The following is a 20,042-nucleotide window of genomic DNA, read 5'->3' on the forward strand; positions in this document are numbered from 1 at the left end:
CTGCAGCAAGACATCGTTGATGTTTTGATTGGATTCCGCGTACACAAAGTGGCCTTCACCACGGATATATGCAAGATGTATCGCCAGATTGAGGTGCTGCCTCAATACCGGGGCTACCAATACATCCTGTGGAGGGAATCGCCACAAGCTTCGCTAAAAGAGTATACACTTAATACAGTCACGTATGGAGTAAATAGTGCGCCCTATTTAGCGTTGCGAGTCCTCCGCTACATCGCCGACACGGAATGTGAAAGTTTTCCGGATGTGAAAGGAGCTTTGCGTCATCAAACTTATATGGATGATATATGTGTGGGTGCAGAGTCGTTGGAAGCTGCTAAAACGCTTCAGTTGAATCTAATCAACACTCTCGCCAGATCCGGTTTGGAGTTGAAGAAGTGGGTCAGCAATACGCCAGAATTGCTGGAACACCTACGTCCTGAAGATTACTCCGGAAATCCGCTAGCATTTGAGCAAAATGATGCTACGTACGTCGTATTGGGAATGCGGTGGAATCACGATCAAGATTATTTCTCCTTCAATATCAACAGTTTCAAGATTATTCCTACCAAACGTGGAGTGTTGTCGATGATTGCCAGAATCTTTGATCCCTTAGGTCTGTTGGCACCGGCAACGTTCTATGCCAAGTCGATCATGCAACGGGTGTGGGTTGCACAGATTAGTTGGGACGATCAACTGCCATCAGAATTAGCTGAAGATTGGTGTGACTTCTATCATTCTTTAGGTTGGCTGGTCGGAATGAAGATTCCATGCTACATCGGTTGTTCCGCTGGATGTAGCTATGATTTGTGCGGTTTCTCTGACGCGTCCACGAAAGGGTATGCGGCGGTCGCTTACCTCCGTGTCACTGCAAAGTCAGGAAGTGTTGATGTCTATCTTATAGGGTCCAAAACGAAGTTGGCTCCAATGAAAACCTCGACGATCCCACGGCTCGAACTGAGCGGAGCGGTGCTACTTGCTCTATGGCTGGGAAGAATTAAACGCGCTCTGGAACCTCAACTAGAGATTTCGAATGTCTTCGCATGGTCGGACTCGACCATTGTGCTCTCATGGTTGGGCAACACTCATACCTCGTTTAAGACTTTCGTGTCCAACCGTATCTTCCAAATTCAAACCACGATTCCTGTTTGCCAGTGGTTACATGTTCGGTCGGAGAATAACCCTGCAGATTGTGCTTCTCGGGGACTTCGCCCGTCTGAACTCAAGGAGGCGACATTGTATTGGAAGGGACCTACCTTTCTGTTATCGAGTGCCGACAGTTGGTCAACGGGAATTAGCAGGATATCTCTGGATCAGCTGCCGGAGGTGCAGCCTGCATGTGTAGTGGCGCAAAGCTACCCTCCAGAAGAATGGTATGCTCGGTTCTCTTCTTTCGACCATATGATCCGGGTAGTAGCTCGACTTCGCCGTTTCATATCGAGGTGTCGTAAGATGGATGTCGAAACCGGGTTCTTGAAGCAATCCGAGCTCGACGCTGCTCTAATCATGGTCGTGAAAAGCGCACAGAACTACTTTTTCCGTGAAGTCATCAGCAATTTAATACGTGGCGAGGAAGTTCAGCGTAAGGGTATTGCTCGCCTTTCTCCGTTCTTGGACTCGCTCGGGGTAGTCCGTCTAGGAGGTCGCCTTCAAAACACAAATTGGTCCGAACGTCGAAGGCACCCGATGCTGATAACGAAGGAAGCTCACTTGGCAGTGCTTGTGACTCGCCACTGGCATAGCAAGACCACTACAGAAGGCACTTTCCAAGTAGTAGTTGGTAAGAACAACAAAAGAAATTACAAAACAAAGACTAATATTGACCTTAATACGATAAGGAAACCACCGGCCCTTCCAAGGTTTGCCCTGAAGGACTCAGCGTCTACAGAGGATTACCAGGCACTATTGAAAAGTTTCTGGACTGCTCTAAGGAGTAAAACTAATAACCCAAGACAATTGCCCTAAGAAACTGTCAGGAAAAGACTAATGGAATATTTTGACCAATTGGCAAATTGGTCAAACAAGTTCGGCCTAAAATTTTCAATGGTAAAAAGCCAAATTATGACTCTAAAGGGCGGGGTCAAACCCACTTATACAGTGCCATTTGGCTCAAGTGCAGATGCAACACCAATTAAAGCAACCAAGACAGTAAAATACCTTGGAGTCATTATACACCCAAGACGATCATTCAGAGATCACGTAGACGGTATCTCAGACAAGTCCAAGGAAATGTTTACACGTCTACGCTCCATGACATCAGCCAACTGGGGGGTAGAACAGAGCACGTCATTGGTAATATACAAAGCGGTTTTCCTGCCAAGAATTACCTATGCTGCCTCCATATGGCAGAAAGCACTAGAGCTTAAATGCTCAATTAAAACGCTTGGGAGCACCCAACGAGACGCCCTACGTGCCATAACTGGCGCATATAGGACAACGTCCACAGCCGCTCTACAAGTCATATCAGGGCAATTACCACTGGACTTAGAAGTGAAACGCTTTGTCTTTCAAAGAAAATTGAAGACAAATGATATATCATACCAAGAATATGAACGGAATCTACAGGATCTGTTAGAGGTCTGGCAAGAAAGATGGAATAATCAGGACAAAGGTGAGTGGACCTTTCAACTCATTCCGGACGTAAGAATCCGGTATGGATTACCACTTACAATGGACCACTACACGAGCCAAATGCTTACTGGACACGGAGACTTCCGAGGAAAGCTCCACTCGTTCAACTTAGTACCGGCTCCGGGATGTGCTTGTAGAAATGGCAGCGAAACAGTCAAGCACGTTCTTCTCGCCTGCCCAAGAACCAAAATCCAGAGAGAACTCCTAAAAAGTAAACTCCAACAAGAACAAAGTCCGTGGCCACCATATGAAGGGGCCATTCTGAAAAACAAGACGACTTACGAGGCTTTCCGAACTTTTGCTCGGGAAAGTCTCAAGCAAAGAACGGATCGATGATCAAAAAGATCGCCCTGCGGTCTGGGCGGTATTAGAATAAGCCCGCAGTCTCACCCGCTTGTCGTAAGAGGCGACTAAAGGGAAGGCCATTCGGGGCCGGCGTCTGGGACGCGGACACACCGAAACCTCCGGGGACTAGGGTGTTGGGGATCTTGACTGCAACCTCGAGAAGAGCGGGTCGATCACTTCGGTGATGCCTCTGGGAGGCGTGGCTAAGGCTACCGAGCCTCTAACTCAGGGGTCGCGGCCACCGCGCCGGCGGCGAACGCTGCTGGTAAAGGCCCACCGTGAGCCTATGGCACACGACCTGAATCTTGGAAGGATCACAGCCGAGGCCCCGGCCGACGAAGCTCGGTCCGACCATCCCACCATTGATGGACCTTCCTAAAGGGGGCGAGAACGGTACTTCGGGATGTGGGGGGGCCCCGCGGTTCTGAGCAATTGGCGCCGTGCCCCCACACGGCGGTCGCGCACTGGCCTCGGTCAGGGTGCGGACGACGGCGGATTGGTTTCGGAGTGGCTGTTAGCAGGAGCTAACCTTGTGGTTAAAAGACCAAGCTAGGTCTAGGGGAAAGATGCCGAGTGAGAACCCTCCTCAGCTCCAACCCAGCCTACCGGTGGGGCTATATGCACCGGAAGTTGCCCGTGACCAAAAACGGGAAGCAATGAGGATAGCTTGCGATCCCACCTGGATGGCGAAGGGTACGTGAACGCCCCAGCCAACGGTACGGGCGCTATCTCTTCCGACTTCGGTGGGAACGGGTGTGCGCCCGGTGCTCGTGGTCCACAGACGACGCGCGGCCGGCATGCCGTCCGTGAACCTCTGCGTCTCTCGACTAGCGCACAGCGCTAATGTGAGGTCCGCAGTTGTAGCCGAAAGGCACCAAAACCCAGGAATCTACGTGGCATAGCTATGCATGCCATACAGGTCCGCGGTTATTAACCGCACTTGTTCAGAGACGTTTTTGGGTCGTTGGCATTCGCCTGGTGGTCCATCGGGTGATTCGCAAGTGCATAATTTGCGCTAGGATCAAGCCCGTAAATCCTCAACCAATGATGGCTGATCTGCCTAGGTTTCGTGTCCAGGAAGCCCACCCGTTTTCTGTAGTTGGGATAGACTATGCCGGTCCCTTGCAGATGAAGGAACTTAGCCTGCGAAAGGCACGTATCGTGAAGGTATACATTGCAGTATTTGTGTGTATGACCACCATAGCGGTGCACTTAGAACCGGTATCGGCCCTTTCGACTGAGGCCTTTCGGTTAACGCTAGATAGATTCGTGGCTCGTCGTGGTCTACCGTTGTCGATCTACTCGGATTGTGGCACCAACTTTGTCGGTGCAGCGAGGCAGCTGCGACAATTAGTCAATCATCCGGATACTAGGGATCAGTTATCCGGGCATATTGCGTGCGAGTGGCATTTCAATCACCCTGGTGCTCCCCACTTCGGAGGAATTTGGGAAGCCACCGTGAAATCGGCCAAGTCATTGCTTTTACGTGCCATGAATTCCCAAGTTTGGACGTTAGAGGAGTTCACAACGGTGTTATGTCGGGTAGAGGCTGCTTTGAACTCGCGTCCTTTAGTACCAGCATCATCTGATCCAAATGACTTAGAGTGCTTAACACCCGGTCATTTTTTAGTTGGTCGTCCTCTGATGTCAATTCCAGAACCTGTGTTGGACAGTACGCAAACGGGACTGCAGACTCGCTGGAAGCTCCTCCAGCAGTCTTTCCAGTACTTTTGGCGACGTTGGTCTCAAGAATATCTGAATACCCTCCAAGTTCGTGGAAAGTGGACTAAAGATAGCAACAACGTCGAAGTTGGTAATATGGTGGTAGTAAAAATTAGCGACACCCCCCCTCTTACTTGGCCTTTAGGTAGGGTGATTGAGGTGTATCCGGGCACAGATAATATAGTGCGGGTGGCAAAGGTAAGGACGAACCAGGGAGTGTTCACTAGACCAGTTGTGAAGTTAGTACCGTTACCTACAGATTTGTAAAACACGAAAGGTATTAATAGATGTATTTCCGTCCGCTAGCTCCCTTTGCACCCTTATACTCGTCCGATACGGCTAGGATCATTGTGTATTATAATTTGTAATTAATTGTTTTTACCAGCCATCACGCCTGCTCCAGATGCTGGGTCGGTTGCTCCACCTCTGGACCCAGTGGGGTATGGCAAATGTTTTTGTTTTTACATTTGTTTATAATCAGGTTATTATATTGTTATTTCTTACTGATGATAAAAAGAAAATATTGTAACTAAAGTCTGATGATTAATTTTGTATGTTTTGTTGTAAATATTGTTATTTTAGTTCGGCTAAGGCTGTAGCTCAGGGTGATGCTACCTAATGAAATTAATTTGTTATATTTTCAAAAAAAAAAATAATGTTAAAGATGTTGTCCCTTTGTAAAAAAACCGATCACCGATCTGGGCTGCTCAACTGCTCCGTTCATCTGCTCAACTGCTCCGTTCATCTGCTCAACCGCTCTGTTTATCTGCTCAACTGCTCTGTTCATCTGCTCAACTGCTCCGTCCAACTGCTCTGTTCATCTGCTCAACTGCTCCGTTCATCTGCTCAACTGCTCCGTTCATCTGCTCAACCGCTCTGTTCATCTGCTCAACCGCTCTGTTCATCTGCGCAACTGCTCCGTTCATCTGCTCAACTGCTCCGTACATTGCTCCCAGCTCCAACATCATCTAGCACAGATCGAACTTCTTATTCCAAGTTAGCTGGAACTTGCAAGGGGGAGTATGTTCGATCCGTTTGATAACAGAATTGCCGCCGTCGGTGGTCACGCTCGGCCGACCGCCGCATCAACCATGTTCGTGGGCGCTGCGCGCCGGCAGCCGCAAGGTTGGCAATACTACCGGTGACCGTTACCGGTGCTCGGCGCAGGCGAGCTCGGTCGTCCGCGCCACACTCTCCGTCTTAACGTTTTTTCGACAGCTCGTCGATACGTTTTTTGTGCTCGGCTCGCTCGCCCGTCGGCCATCTTTCCCGTTTGAAAGTGCGACGCAAAAACGTGGTTTACCATCTAGAGGTTGTTCGGTCGTTTAGCCGTTTCATTGTGTTTGATCTTTGTTAGTGTTTGTCGTCGTTCAGTTCTGAACCACGTACGTCGGTAGATACACCACGTATCCGTGTACGCAGTCGAACACTCGTTGCTCCACCACACGTCGGTGCACGCGTTCGTACCGGTGTTTAAACCTCCAGAATAGCAGCTCCACAATTCCAGGACAGCAGCTCCGCCACCGTAGTTCATCAGCTTAAGACATCTGCCAGGGAGGCAGCTCAGTCGGTGTTCCCCGTCCCCCCTGAATTTAATATTATATGTAAAAGAATTGTTTGTACCTACTGCTCGTGTTGTACAATAATACACATAATATTGATAGTTAAACCTACTTGTTATTATTTGATGTTATAATAATTGCCCTACTCTACAACAACCCTGAGGACCTTGTACTAGGCGATATCCGATTTTAAGGATCGTCGGGTCAACAAGTGTTGTAAAGCTGTCTTGAGCTCCATGTCCAATAGATTTCTTTTATTAAACTATGCTTTTTTATTCTATTTAAAATATAAAAGTTGCAAAATATTGGCACTGGTTTGAAGTCGTTAGGTTAAAGTGGGGTTGCCAACTTTACGAACGTCCAACTTAGGAATTCAATTCCGGCGTAACCAAAGGTTGCAAATTTTTTCACAAATGTTGCCTAAAGATGCAAATTAGTTGCTAAATTATGAAAATGGTAAGCGATCTTGATTGAGCAAAAGTTTAAAAATATAAGGTTGCATATTTTTTAATATCGGTTGTCTAAAGTTGCAAATTAGTTGCAAAATATTGGTATGACTTCGTTGTAATTATCATAACATAGTGGGACCAAATTCACACACGTAGGCCCCTCACCTAAACAATTTAGAATAACTGGAAAACTGTTGAGGTACAAACGATTTTACTTGAGGTACAAACAGGTACACACGAGTACAAACGATTGGTATAGGTTTTGAATCAAAATTTGGAGGTGGGGGTGCTGGGGACATGGACCTGCTGTCTAAATATCATTGTCCATTATATTGTATTACCATAATATATGAAGGTAATGATTAATCAATTATTATCATCAGATATTGTCAATGTTTAATAAATGTGGCTTTATTATATTATAACTATAGTATATTAAATATTAACAAATATTTGGATATAATATTTTATTATTTTATATAATATTAATTTACAAATTCAGCTTGACTTAAATTTTTTGAACGAACTTTGCCTACTTCGCAAAGTTTTAACACTTTTAACTGATTTTTTGATTCTTGAACAAAAAAATCTTCATTCGATCTTTTTTTTGGTGCAAATATTGAATGCATTTAAATGATTGTGATGTACAAGCTGGAAAATATATTATTTATTAGGTATTCATTAGTAATATTTAAATGTCCTGTTAGCATATTTTATTTTAGTATTAATTTTAGCTCTAAATGTATCTACACTTTTTTCATATTAATTTTCTATTAAATTTTATCTATTATAAGAGTACTTAAACAAAAATGAAAAATTATTATTCCTTTTTATAACTAGGTAAACAAATTTAAAATGTAATTACCCTATTCTTATAAATTCATATACACTTATTCAATTTAAGTACCTATTGTTATGGACGTCTCCAAAACCGAGTTTGTTCGTTAATAAAGAAATACGTGGTGTATGAGTTATCACTAATACTTTATAAATATAATCAATTTTAAAAGAAATTTAGTTGTACAGAATACTTATTAGACTTAAAAGATTAACAGAGGTTCTGCTTGATGGTCTGACAGTACTACACTGACTCTTATACAGACAGCGAGACACGGTAGGGGCTCGCTCGGGCTCAAAACTGTCCACACAGCGAATTCCCTTAGACCGTGTGATTCTGCCTGTTCACATATTAATATGCTTACACACTATTCTATATTATACTATTACTATATCTCATACTGCGTATAGCATACAGACAGGGGTTCACAACACTATAATTAAGGATTATTTAACAATTAAATATTTTTATAATTTATGAATACTTAACGTACTTTAATATGTGTTCTTAAATTTGAGTTGGATGTTTGGGAAGTAGAAATCTTTTTATTTTTTGGTTTGCATAATATGCACTTGAAATATAAATTTGGTCCATCATCCTCTCTTGATAACTGTTCAAAATAATTGTTCAAGAATGGCCATCGTAATGTTATTTCCGTTTCAGTCATGACGAAAATCTTAATGCTGAAGACATTAAATAATAAGATACAATTCAAAATAATTAAAAATCTATTTCCCCTTTAATATTAGTTGTTACTTACCTCATATCAATGTCCTTATATTGATTTAAATTGTTGAATATGATGAATAAGTATTTTAAATTATTATATTTTAATTATAAACGTGCATACTATTTGTGTCGTTCGTGTATAACCAATATTTTCTGATGTATACATTATACAGAGTGTTTCTTTAGAGTACAGGGTGATTGGAAAAATATAAAATTTTTAACTTTAAACAAATCATGGTAAATATTTTTGACATAAAAATGAAATAGACTGAAATAGTGAAATGTAAAAATAACTTAACTTATTCCGTAAAATGAAAATCAACTCGTTAATTTCACGTTAATTAAAAAAATAATTAAATAAGTAAATAGTTAAGTTAATGAATATCCAAAAATAACTAGTTAAGTTAAAAAGTTAAGATAAAATTAACTTTTTAACTTAACATTAACTTTTTAACTCGTTAATGCCCAGCCTTGATTGTACCTATATACAATTCATGTATATTTGTATATAATATTTAAATTTCTATGTTTCCTTTAATCTCAGCTCAAAATCAGCGATAGAGATGACATATTCCAGGATAATTTATTCATGTTTAATTTTCGGTACGTAATTCCAGTGTTAACTATATAAAAATAAATAGAAAATCATAATTTTCTGATAATCATTATATTTAAATATTAAAGGCTCAGTCAAACAGAAAGCGGTCTGCCCGCGCGGGCACTGTAAAATAATACAACCGACCGCTGCCCGCTGCCCCACAAGTGTAGAACAAATTGGAAATGTATACCTTCTACAGATTTTTTACTGTTACTAAAATAAAAATTATTATTTATATGTAATATTATAAACAGTCAGCACTCAATATTTTATAATTGTCAAGAAAAAATACATTTGCACCACTAAACACTTTATCTTTCTGAATTACTGTTAGAACCAATCATAATAAAATAAACAGTGAGTTTATAGTTTAAGTTAATTTTATTAAAAAATATTAAAAATATTATCGATTTCTTGTGTTAAATTAACAAAATTGTTTTGATACTACCTATATTAATTAAACACACAAATCTGAATTCTTTCAGTACACACCATACTATAATAATACTTATCAGGCACAGCATTAGAACATTTTTGCAGGCGGTTCTGAGTGGTTCAGATACATTTTGTACATGAACAACAAGAGAATGGTTTTTTCATAAGCTACAGTGATTACTTAGATAAATAATTTAATTTGTTTTAACACAACATAGGTAGAGTAGCAGACATTTATTTTTTTAAAACACTCAGTACTTTTTATCATAGTATAAAAATTATTATTCCTTATACTATGGTTTTAATTTTTACATTCTAAGTTCTAAATGGATAATATGTATGAACTTTTTATTAATTAAAAATGTTTAAATAATACTACTTATGTGGCTATATAATTTTTTTTTCTTAACTTGATCTATAATGATGATGATATATTTAAAATTTCACCTTATTGTTGAACATCAAGAACATGGTATGTACTAAGTAGTATTGGATAAAATACTATATATCTATTTAAAGCTTACAATAAATTAAGTTTTGACTAAAATATATTTAGTTAGTAATCAATTTAGTATTTTACACTAGTCAAATAGTATACAAATTATAAAAAACAAATAAGTATGCATTATTAATCATTAATCATTATGTTTATTGTGTTAACTCAATAAAATTGTCCATTTAATCCGCGATCATGATCATACGGTGCATGATATTGAAAAAATTGGTAAGTTTACTATTAGGTATAACAATTATATTTAAATTCTAACTTTTTGATGAAACGAGTTATTCTAATTGACATTTATTGTAACCTAAAATTTGAAAATATCAACTATGTAATTATTGTGATTATATGTATAACTGTATTTACAACTGCATGTGGTATAACTTAATGACATTTTTTCAAGGGTGAACCTAGAAGTTGAAGTTAGATGCCCATTTTGTTCATTACTCATAAACCACCGTGTGGAAACCGTTATTTCCAGAAGAAGTTTTTCCAAACTGAATAATCTCCTAAATGACTTGGGTACATACATACACCAGTTCCTGTATCTTGCTGACTAAAATTGAAAAAAAACAACAATATTAATTCAATTATTTTGAAAATTGTATTAATTTAAAGGCTCAATCTCATATTAAAAATCAATGTAGTAAAATAGTAATGAATCAACATCATGCATAGTCCCAACACCTAGTTTGTTCCAATATAATATAGCAAAAATCCTTATGTTATAGTTTTGAACCTATAGCGTGTATACTTGTATTATTTAAAATAACATAAAAAAATAACATTATAAACATGTAAACTTTTTAATATTATGAATAATTAGTAACTCCATTTACCATTACTATGAAATTTAACAGGATGGACCGTATTCATAGTCAATGCTTAAGAATTATAAGTATTGCTTAAGTTAATTTTGGTAATTTAAAAAAAAAAAAAATGGTGATAGGAACTAAAAGCAATGCTAGGTTAAACTAGGTTTCGACTATTTAAGTATTACTATTCTTTTCTTAAGGCAAATCAAGGTCTCGTTTATGAATTTCATTTGAGTCGTAAGTAGATATGACTTAAGCAATAAATTAAGCACCGTCTATGAATACTGCCCTAAACAATTACAAAAACTCAGGTGTTAAATCCACATCTGACTGAAACATTGTAAGATAAATAATTATTGTTCTAATGGAACTAGTTGTTTCAGATGTATCATAACTAAAGACCGGATTTATATGTTTTTACATATCGTTACTGGGTCTGTGCAGTCTCATGAAAGTAAAAAATGTGGATGATTTGTTCAATTCTGAATGCATAGAAAAAAGTTTTTTTTGCATATTTGAGAATATTTTATGGGTTAGAGAATATTTAACTCATTTAGCATATTTTGGAATATTTCGTAAATTGTGAGAAAAAATTTGTATTTATTTTTAATTTTAATATTACGGTACCCAGTAAAAATGTTTTTGAACATTTACAATTTTTTATTTTATCATTTCCAACTCTTACTAAAGTGTAATAATATTCCATTAGAATACGAAATTTTAAATGCCTAATAATTAACTCACTATTAAAATAAAATTGAAAAAAAAAATTTTAAATGCATATTAAAGTAAATATAATGATGTTTATTGATTATTTTTGCATATTTTTGCTTTTTTTTATATTTTGCATATTTTAGCATATTTTTTAAATTTTTAAGAGAATATAATGAGAATATTTTAAGGTTTTTTCGAGAATATTAGCATCATATTTAAGGTATTTTAAGAGAATATAAATCCGGTCTTTAATCATAACCAATAAGTAATACATTATAGGAATTTTAATACTATACAGAACTTACATGATTTCAGTTATGAAGGTTTGAATGTGATTGATGTAGCATGTAAATAGCATATTAAGTTTAACTTGGTTTTTGCAATGGTTTTAATTCTTTGTATATAAATTTTACCTAGAAATAATACATTGTTGTGTAACATAAAATTTACATAATAAGCAAGCAGGTTAGTAGCCAAAAACTATGTACGACTTACGAAAATTTGAGGTGAACTGTTTAAATTTGTAATTTGTATACTACACACGATAGTGAACAATATTGAAACATATAGTAAAAAATTAAATAAAAAATTTTTTTTATTTTTATAATTTTAACAAGATATATACAATCTGTACCCATTAGGCACAATAAGAATATGTGATATAATATTTTGTACATGAAATCGTGAGGGAAGAAGCCAACCAGTGAAGGCACTACCTAATTGTATTTAAATAAAAAATATCAAAATATTAACGAATAAATATTATTATTTACATTTTAATTGAACATAACCTCAATTATTGTTTTCTGACATTTTAAGTGGTAACCGTCTAAAACCTGAACTGCGGTTAAACTAATTAATAATTCGTTATCATAATTATTTACAATCTAAGATTAATTGATAAAGCGAATTTTGTACGGTTTTTTGGTTTTTTATGCTTTTTTAAAGCTATCTATTTAACTTAACTACTGGAAAACTCATTACACCGACAATTTAAATGAAATCTCCATAAAATTCTCTATCGATAAACTTTAGATTTCACCATTTCTCGTTCTCCTATGTGGGATTAATCTCATCCACAAACAGACGACCACAATAGTTCTGAATAAAGTACATACCTAATATTATAATATACGTCTGCCATTTACTAAAGTACTAAACGTTTATACCTATTGTCCAGCGTTAGTAAATTTCAAGACACGTCATATTATAGTATTATAACAAAATACACTTAATTATAATCATTTTCGAGACGTATACATCATTAACTTTGATGATTGAAATTTAAAGTTCATCAATTATTTAAACAATTGTTCATGTTTAACACTCTAAAATAGATTTATTATCGATGTAATTATATGAATAGGTAACTACTTCTAGGGAAATTATTGCTAAATGCAAACAAACGTATGTAAATATGTAATAGTTTTTAAAGTTCAATAAATCATTTATAAGTTGTAGATGACATTCACATAAGATAATATTATACTTTTAAAACGTTTTGATTAATTTTAGGCTCTTCTAAAACGTACTTTTGGAGTCGGGGGTCCTCGACCACCCCTTTCCCCACCAGGTGTATTTTGGAAAAGGTTTAGTTTTTGTACGACGTTTCTAAAACTCGAGATTTAAACTGTTTGGAGCTCGGTGATCAAATTCGGCGTCTTGTGTCGAGACCATAGGATCCGTATTTCTCTGTCTTTTGGAGCTTCAAAAGTTGAAAATTTGCGTATTTCGGGTTTTTGGCACGGACACTTAGATTTTGGGCGTGGCGAGCCGTTTTTGTAGTCGGATGTTATAGAGGACTTTATGCCGTATCAATGGGTACCGAGATCGAGGTTATCCGACTTATAGTTCGGGAGTTATGATTTTTCGTGAGTTTTTTGTACTTAAAAAATTACGTAGTTACGTATATTTTGGATTTTGGATTTTCGTTTGATTACTACGAAACTCGAGATTCTGGTCTTTTGGTGTACGAGAATTCAAAAATGGTCTATGGTCGAAATACGTACGACCATTCTTTCGCCCGTAATCGGAATAGCAAAAAGTTGAAAAATACATTAATAGTAATTTATTCGTAAAACCAGACGTTTCCTTATGGTATACATCTGTATAACGTTTTAAGTAATAACTTTTTTTTTTCGCTTTTAATTTAGTAGGCGTGTAGTTCAATATTTATTTATGTAAATCGATAGGTTTATAAGAATAAAAAATTAATACCTATAAAATAATAGGTCAATTTCCTCTAATATATATATTTGAGTTAAGAGGACGCTACACCTAAAGCGATACTAGGTTATTGTTAAGCATGTATTAAAGTAAAATGATATTGTAGACTGTAGTAATTAATAGTACGAATTATTTTTAGTTCCAAAACTATAGAAAAATATCATAGGTAATTAGATAAATAATTCAATTGTATAAATTCAAATTATTTATACTGTAGATATATAGAGGTAAAGAAGTATACTCAGTTATACTCATTTAAATAGTTTGGTATTGACATACCTAACTATATATTATGAAAAACATTAGAGCAAATTATTCATTAATATTTAATAGAATAATGTATAATAATAAAAATATATATCTTTGAACTTTAAGATGTTTTTTTAAGTGTGTATCAACTTTATATTATCTCTATAAATGTAACACATTCATTTTAGTGACCAACTTTACCTATACCATACCTAATATTAGTTTGTATTCGTATATCATTTTAATTTAAACAATCTGTTAGAAAAATAACAAAAAATGGATAACAATTGAACAACGCCTAATTTGACGTAGCTAGGCACTTATAATTATGTAAATGTATTTTATGATTTTCATACAACTATTTTAATCAAGTTTTCCTTACCAGAGTTTAAAAAAAAAAGTTTTGCATAAACCCACGTCAAAATGTTATGAGCGTTTGAAAACCAAATATTGAAATGATTTGTTATTTATAAGATAAATGTTATAGGTATCATATAAAATAAAAAGAATTTTATTTTTTATTATTTTTTAAGTTTATGTTTTTACATATTATATAATCTGGTTCCCTGATATCGGATTTAAGCAACCGTTTTGGATACAACGGGTCAATTATTTCTGGTAACAGACATTTCATATAATATAGTATAAATAATAAACATAGACTAGGTATATGCCTATAATATGTTAAAAATTATTTAAAATATTAATTAATATATAGGTTAATAATAGGTACGTTTTTAACTTTTCCTCCATCTTTGACTTCCAAAAAGAATGATCATAAAATATTTCTTGTACATGCAGCCATTTTTCAGCGTGTACAACAAAAAAACACTTTGTTCTTTTAGTTATTTAAAGCTGCCCCATTATTTGATAGTAGTATACACTTCCTTTTTTTAATTGTGCTGCTTGAGTTGACGGATCAATAAAACAATGTTGAAGCTAAAAATATATTTACGTTAGTTGAAACTTGTAATGTTATTTTATAGGTAATATGATGACTCGTTTATAAAACAATATTATATTCTTACAAGTTTTTTGTGTACAGCTTCAACTGCGTTAATAGTATCTCTAGCCACAAATGGACATTTAATTTCTACTATTGCGGTATCTTCTATCAACCCATCTTAACAAAAGAAAAATATTATATGATTAATTATTTAAATAACAATATAATTTAAAATTCAGTAGGTACTCATATTATAATAATAAACGTATATTAAAAATGATGTTATAGTATTTTCTCTATTTTACATATAACAGACTCTTGTTTTTGTTATTATTTATTTCGTTTGTTATGAATATACAATATAACAATCAATTTATTAAAAAAAAATTTTTTTTAATGAGTACCTAAGTTTTTTTTTTAATAGTTTGAATAGATTATAAATATTATATACTAAGTCACCTGGACTAGCTGCTAAATATCCTATTTCTTTATCCACAAATAAACCGCATGCATATATTTCTTTAGATAGAAAACGCTCAGCTTTTTTTCTTGCAACAACTTCCATGTCATTTCCATACTGAATAGCTTTGGAGTGAATATCTGACCCATAAAGTATGTCATACACAGAATTTTCACAACTAGTGGTCTTTCGCATTTTGCAGATATGGCCAAACCGAGATGCAGTAAGACGAATTCTTCGCTCTTGAAACCATTTATCACACTCACTTTGTTCTCTGGTATCGATTTCTATTTGTTCAACATTAGCTCTTTGTAACGATGCAAGAAAGTCTGTTTTTTTAATTTCCATTTGTTCTGGTGATAGTGTTTCTAAAAGTGGTTCAGCCATACTATAATCAGCATCCGGACCACTTGTCTTCATTTTTGGTACTTTTCGTGTTTCTGGATATAACTGCCGTCTTTTTACTGTGTTCGATCTTATCTTATAACAGTTATTGATAAACTTTTTCCCAAATGTTCCTGAAATTAAACATAATTCGTTAAACTCACTTCACATCGAACTCCTAGAAGTTTTCAATGAATTAGATATTCTATCTTACAAAAATGCAATTGGTCCTGATGGACTCTCTCCTATATTTTTATTTAACTGCAGATTTATACTTTCACCACCTATCACGTATCTCTTTAATTTTTGTTTAAATAGTGGCTCATTTTCATCATCTTGGAAATCCACTTATATTAATCCGATTCTTAAAAAAGGTAATAAATCATTTATCTCAAACTACCGTCCTATATCAATAATTTCTATTCTCCCAAAAATACTTTCTAAAATAATAAATAACAAGCTTACGCCCATATTTAAACATATTTTAGCACCAAAACAACATGGATTTCGCAATAAAAAGTCATGTCTTACTAATTTAATAACTATTAAACATCATATAATAAAATCTTTTTCTAATAATCAACAAACAGATGTTATTTATACAGATTTTGAAAAAGCTTTTGATAGAGTAAACCACTCTTTATTAATCAATAAACTGCAGGAAATCGGCTTTGCCAATCCCTTGTTATCATGGTTCAACTCATTCCTAAATCAAAGAATACAATTTGTCAAATATAAAAATTTTATATCGACACCTATAAACGTAATTTCTGGTGTCCCCCAAGGCGATCACCTTTCCCCTCTCCTATTTAAAAAAAAAAAAAACGAAAAAAAAAAAAACAAAAAAAATAAAGATTACTTCATCTACACTCTGTGAACGATGAAGTAATGAGTCATAATGGATCATGACCTTTATTTTTTTTGTTTTTTTTTTTTTCGTTTTTTTTTTTTTTCGTCTAACCTACAGGAAACTAACCTAACTTAGTGGAGGGGTGGAGGGGGAAATATAGTCGTGCACGTATGCGAGTGATTGTGATTTCTGAATTTGAATCGTATGGATGATAATTATGAATTGGATGATCTTTAATGTATCTTGAGTTAAACAGTTTAAGTATGAAATCATCATATTATGTATAACGGTTTATGATGATAATGATAATAATTATGTTTTTTTATTAAAATTACGATATTTGTATATGGATTTAGTATGAAAATAGTTTATATTTGAGGTATAAATATGTTGATGTTTATGAGAACTACAGAAATATAATATTTCTCACGTGGATGCATCTAATATGATTTTTGATACGAATATGAAGTTTGTATATATTTTCATTGAAAATATGATATTATTATACAAATATGTGTACCTATCAATTATTTAGAGTAAAGTCGAATACAATAAAAGCCATATTTATATCAGCATTGTAGACTGTTGAAATTATACATTTTTGCGAGATTTTTAATATTTACGTATCGTCTTATTCAGATAGTTTTATCAAGATCTGAATAGTGTCTATATGTGTTGGAGTATAAATATGTTTATATTTATGATCAGTATGTATACGTACGATCGAATATAAAAATATAATATAATATTATTATTTTATACCTATATAAAACCAAACTATGACTGATTATTTAATATCTACCAGAGATGGCAAGATATATCCTAACTTGTGATGGTAACATACATGTGTTTTACATTATTTGTGAAGTAAATAGGTGAACGGGAATGGTTTCAGCATAAATACCCTCATGTATTTAGCGATAATTGGAGACAAATATATGATTTCTATGTTACATTGATGGAAAATCATAAAAATATAGTGGTCTTGACCGACGTGTTATAGATTTGTGTACTTCAAGACAGGTATAGTGATGAAAATCAGTGTAGATTGTAATAAGAGTATAGGTATATTATATTATATAGCTGACGAGTGAGGTTCTATGAATACAGTTTTTATGATGTTTAAATAAAAATAATAACTTTTAGCAAAAGTATCTATGAAAATACCGGTTTTTACAGGTAATGTATTAGTTATATATACCTATTTTTACAGTGAGAATATGATAATTGAACACATTTTTATTGAATTTATGAAATGTTTACATGTTTTAACATAATATAATGTATGAGTCATAAAACTTGAAATATATCTAATGCGATATGATTGATGGAATGATTTGCAGACTATAGTTATATGTAATTATTAAGATTTTCGATATTTTAGACATGTCCTTGACATAGAAATTATATTTGTATAAGATTTTATCGACATTCATATACCTAATATAATAATTTGGGAGAAATTAAGGTATTTTTATCAATTTTCACTAGAAAAAAAAATATATATATATATTTCCAAGCTTGTGAAGGTAATATACAAGCGATTTCATGATTATTTTACAAAGTAATCATATAGAATACCTAATACATGAAAAGTATCAGTGATAAGCATCCATGTAGTATATATATTATAACTGAATAAATAATAATAAACTCCTATTAATTTGTATAAAATAAATGCTGGGCCATCTGTGTAAGATATGCGTTAAAAATAATTGAAATATATATGGTTTACTATATGATATCATAAGTGAAAGATTATCACAGCTTGACGTAGGTACATTTTATTTTGTTTTTGCTAATATGTGATGAAAATAACTATATAATATTATCTTTCTTATTATCGAATACCATGGAATTTAAATGTGATTTTGTAGGTATTATACTATTATATTGCATTTAATTGTAGTATTAGTATGCACAGCGACGTAGTGATATATTTCATGTATCTACTGTAAATATATAATAATTAATTAATGTTTAAGAATTCAGGTATTAAATAAAATAGGTATATATCGAAAGTATTTTATATAAATTATTATTTGAAATAATCAATCGAGTCTATATGTATGCATGAATGCTGTTTAAGTAAATATGTATGCAAATGTATGTACGTGTGTATGTGTGTGTATGTATGTATGTATTAACTATTATATTATAGTGCAACGATATGTTTCGGATGTTGAGACTTGTAATAATGACTCGTTATAGTGATGGTCATGCATTTAGATACATTTAATAACTAAACTGTATATATGCCTTTGATGGTAATTAGACATGGGTATGATATTTTTTATAATATTTCATATATTTAATGAAATTATGATATTTTTGTCCATTTTTTACTAAAATATTGTGATGTTTCCATAATATGCTTTATTGCAATTTTGATATTTTTACTTATTTTAGCAAGATTTCTGTATTTACACACAGACAGCTATGTTTTTTTTTTTTTTTATCAAAATCAGTACATTTTAATGTATATTCACATTGTTGAGTATATTTTTAGGTTTCTACATAAATTCTACCTACGTATTTAACGAAAAAATGAGTAAATTATAATATAATATGATCAGGTACTATATTGCATTTAATTGTTGGATATCGTTGCATCAGTATGCACGGCGACGTTGTGATATATTTCATGTACCTATCTAATGTAAATATATAATAATTAATATATGTTAAAGATGTTGGTATGATAGGTACTACAGATGTGACGTTAATTATTGTATATTTCTAAATTTAGGTAATAAACCGCATAAAGTATCTGCTGAAATGAGAGATATTGTTAATAGTTCTTAATTTTCCGATATTATAACTTATACAATAATATATGGCGGTGGTGTTATATGCCTGTGTGTATGCACACGGTAAAATAAAAATATTATACAAGTGATATGACTGTTGTACGTATGTGCTGATAAAATATACGCATCGGTCACTTGAGTGATATGTAAGTTGTTGATGTGTAAGCACACATGAGTTTTCTCATATGTAAGCGTGAAAAAATATGTTTTGCTCGAGTCGGGAGGGTTTCGTTGGTGGTGACTGTGACTGGTAATGGTGTGTGTTTTTCCCGTGTACATGCATGAATTAATATATATATATATGTCGGTCAGGTTATTGATAATATGTAAGTTGTTGTATGCGCGTTCGTGTATGTGTTTTCTCATGCACAGGTATGAAAAATATAGAACACGAGATCAGAGGATCAAGGGATCAAGAATAAGTGATAGGTAATGATTAAGGATAAGTGATCAAGAGGGGTATATGTGTAATAATAATATGGTAGGTGTGATACATAATGTAAAAAATAAATATTACACAAGTGATATGGCTTTTACATGTATGTTTTTCTCATTCGTTCTTAAAATATATCAATTGTTGATAAACAATAGTTAAGGTTTTATTAGCATACAAACATGTCAATGCATGACTAGTCTTGATGAATGTTGTTTTTCTCAGATGTATTACATAACAATTGATCAAGACGTTGTTTGATACTTAATGTATTCGTTGGTTCGAAAGTATAAAGGAGATATGAAAATTAATATACCGTTGGATATATAATATGGTTGAGGCATCAT

The 20,042-nt window shown here is 33.9% G+C and overlaps 1 protein-coding gene across 4 annotated transcripts in view; it reads right to left on the reverse strand.

The window, feature by feature from the left end:
- Window positions 1-9,539: 9,539 nt before the first annotated feature.
- Window positions 9,540-20,042, reverse strand: part of LOC132939379 (uncharacterized) — a 34,387-nt gene continuing 23,884 nt past the window's right edge. For 2 of the 4 annotated variants that reach the window (XM_061006513.1, XM_061006512.1), the window contains 4 exons: window positions 15,218-15,736; window positions 14,841-14,935; window positions 11,643-14,751; window positions 9,540-10,364 (listed from right to left, as the gene is read on the reverse strand). In XM_061006513.1, the coding sequence (XP_060862496.1) occupies window positions 14,662-14,751; window positions 14,841-14,935; window positions 15,218-15,736 (704 nt within the window). In that variant the 3' untranslated portion in view covers window positions 9,540-10,364; window positions 11,643-14,661. Of the gene's footprint in view, window positions 10,365-11,642; window positions 14,752-14,840; window positions 14,936-15,217; window positions 15,737-20,042 lie in introns of those variants that run through there. The other 2 variants (XR_009663972.1, XM_061006514.1) reach the window with 2 other exon arrangements.

This window comes from Metopolophium dirhodum, chromosome 2 (genome assembly GCF_019925205.1).
Source record: "Metopolophium dirhodum isolate CAU chromosome 2, ASM1992520v1, whole genome shotgun sequence".
Taxonomy (NCBI): domain Eukaryota; kingdom Metazoa; phylum Arthropoda; class Insecta; order Hemiptera; family Aphididae; genus Metopolophium; species Metopolophium dirhodum.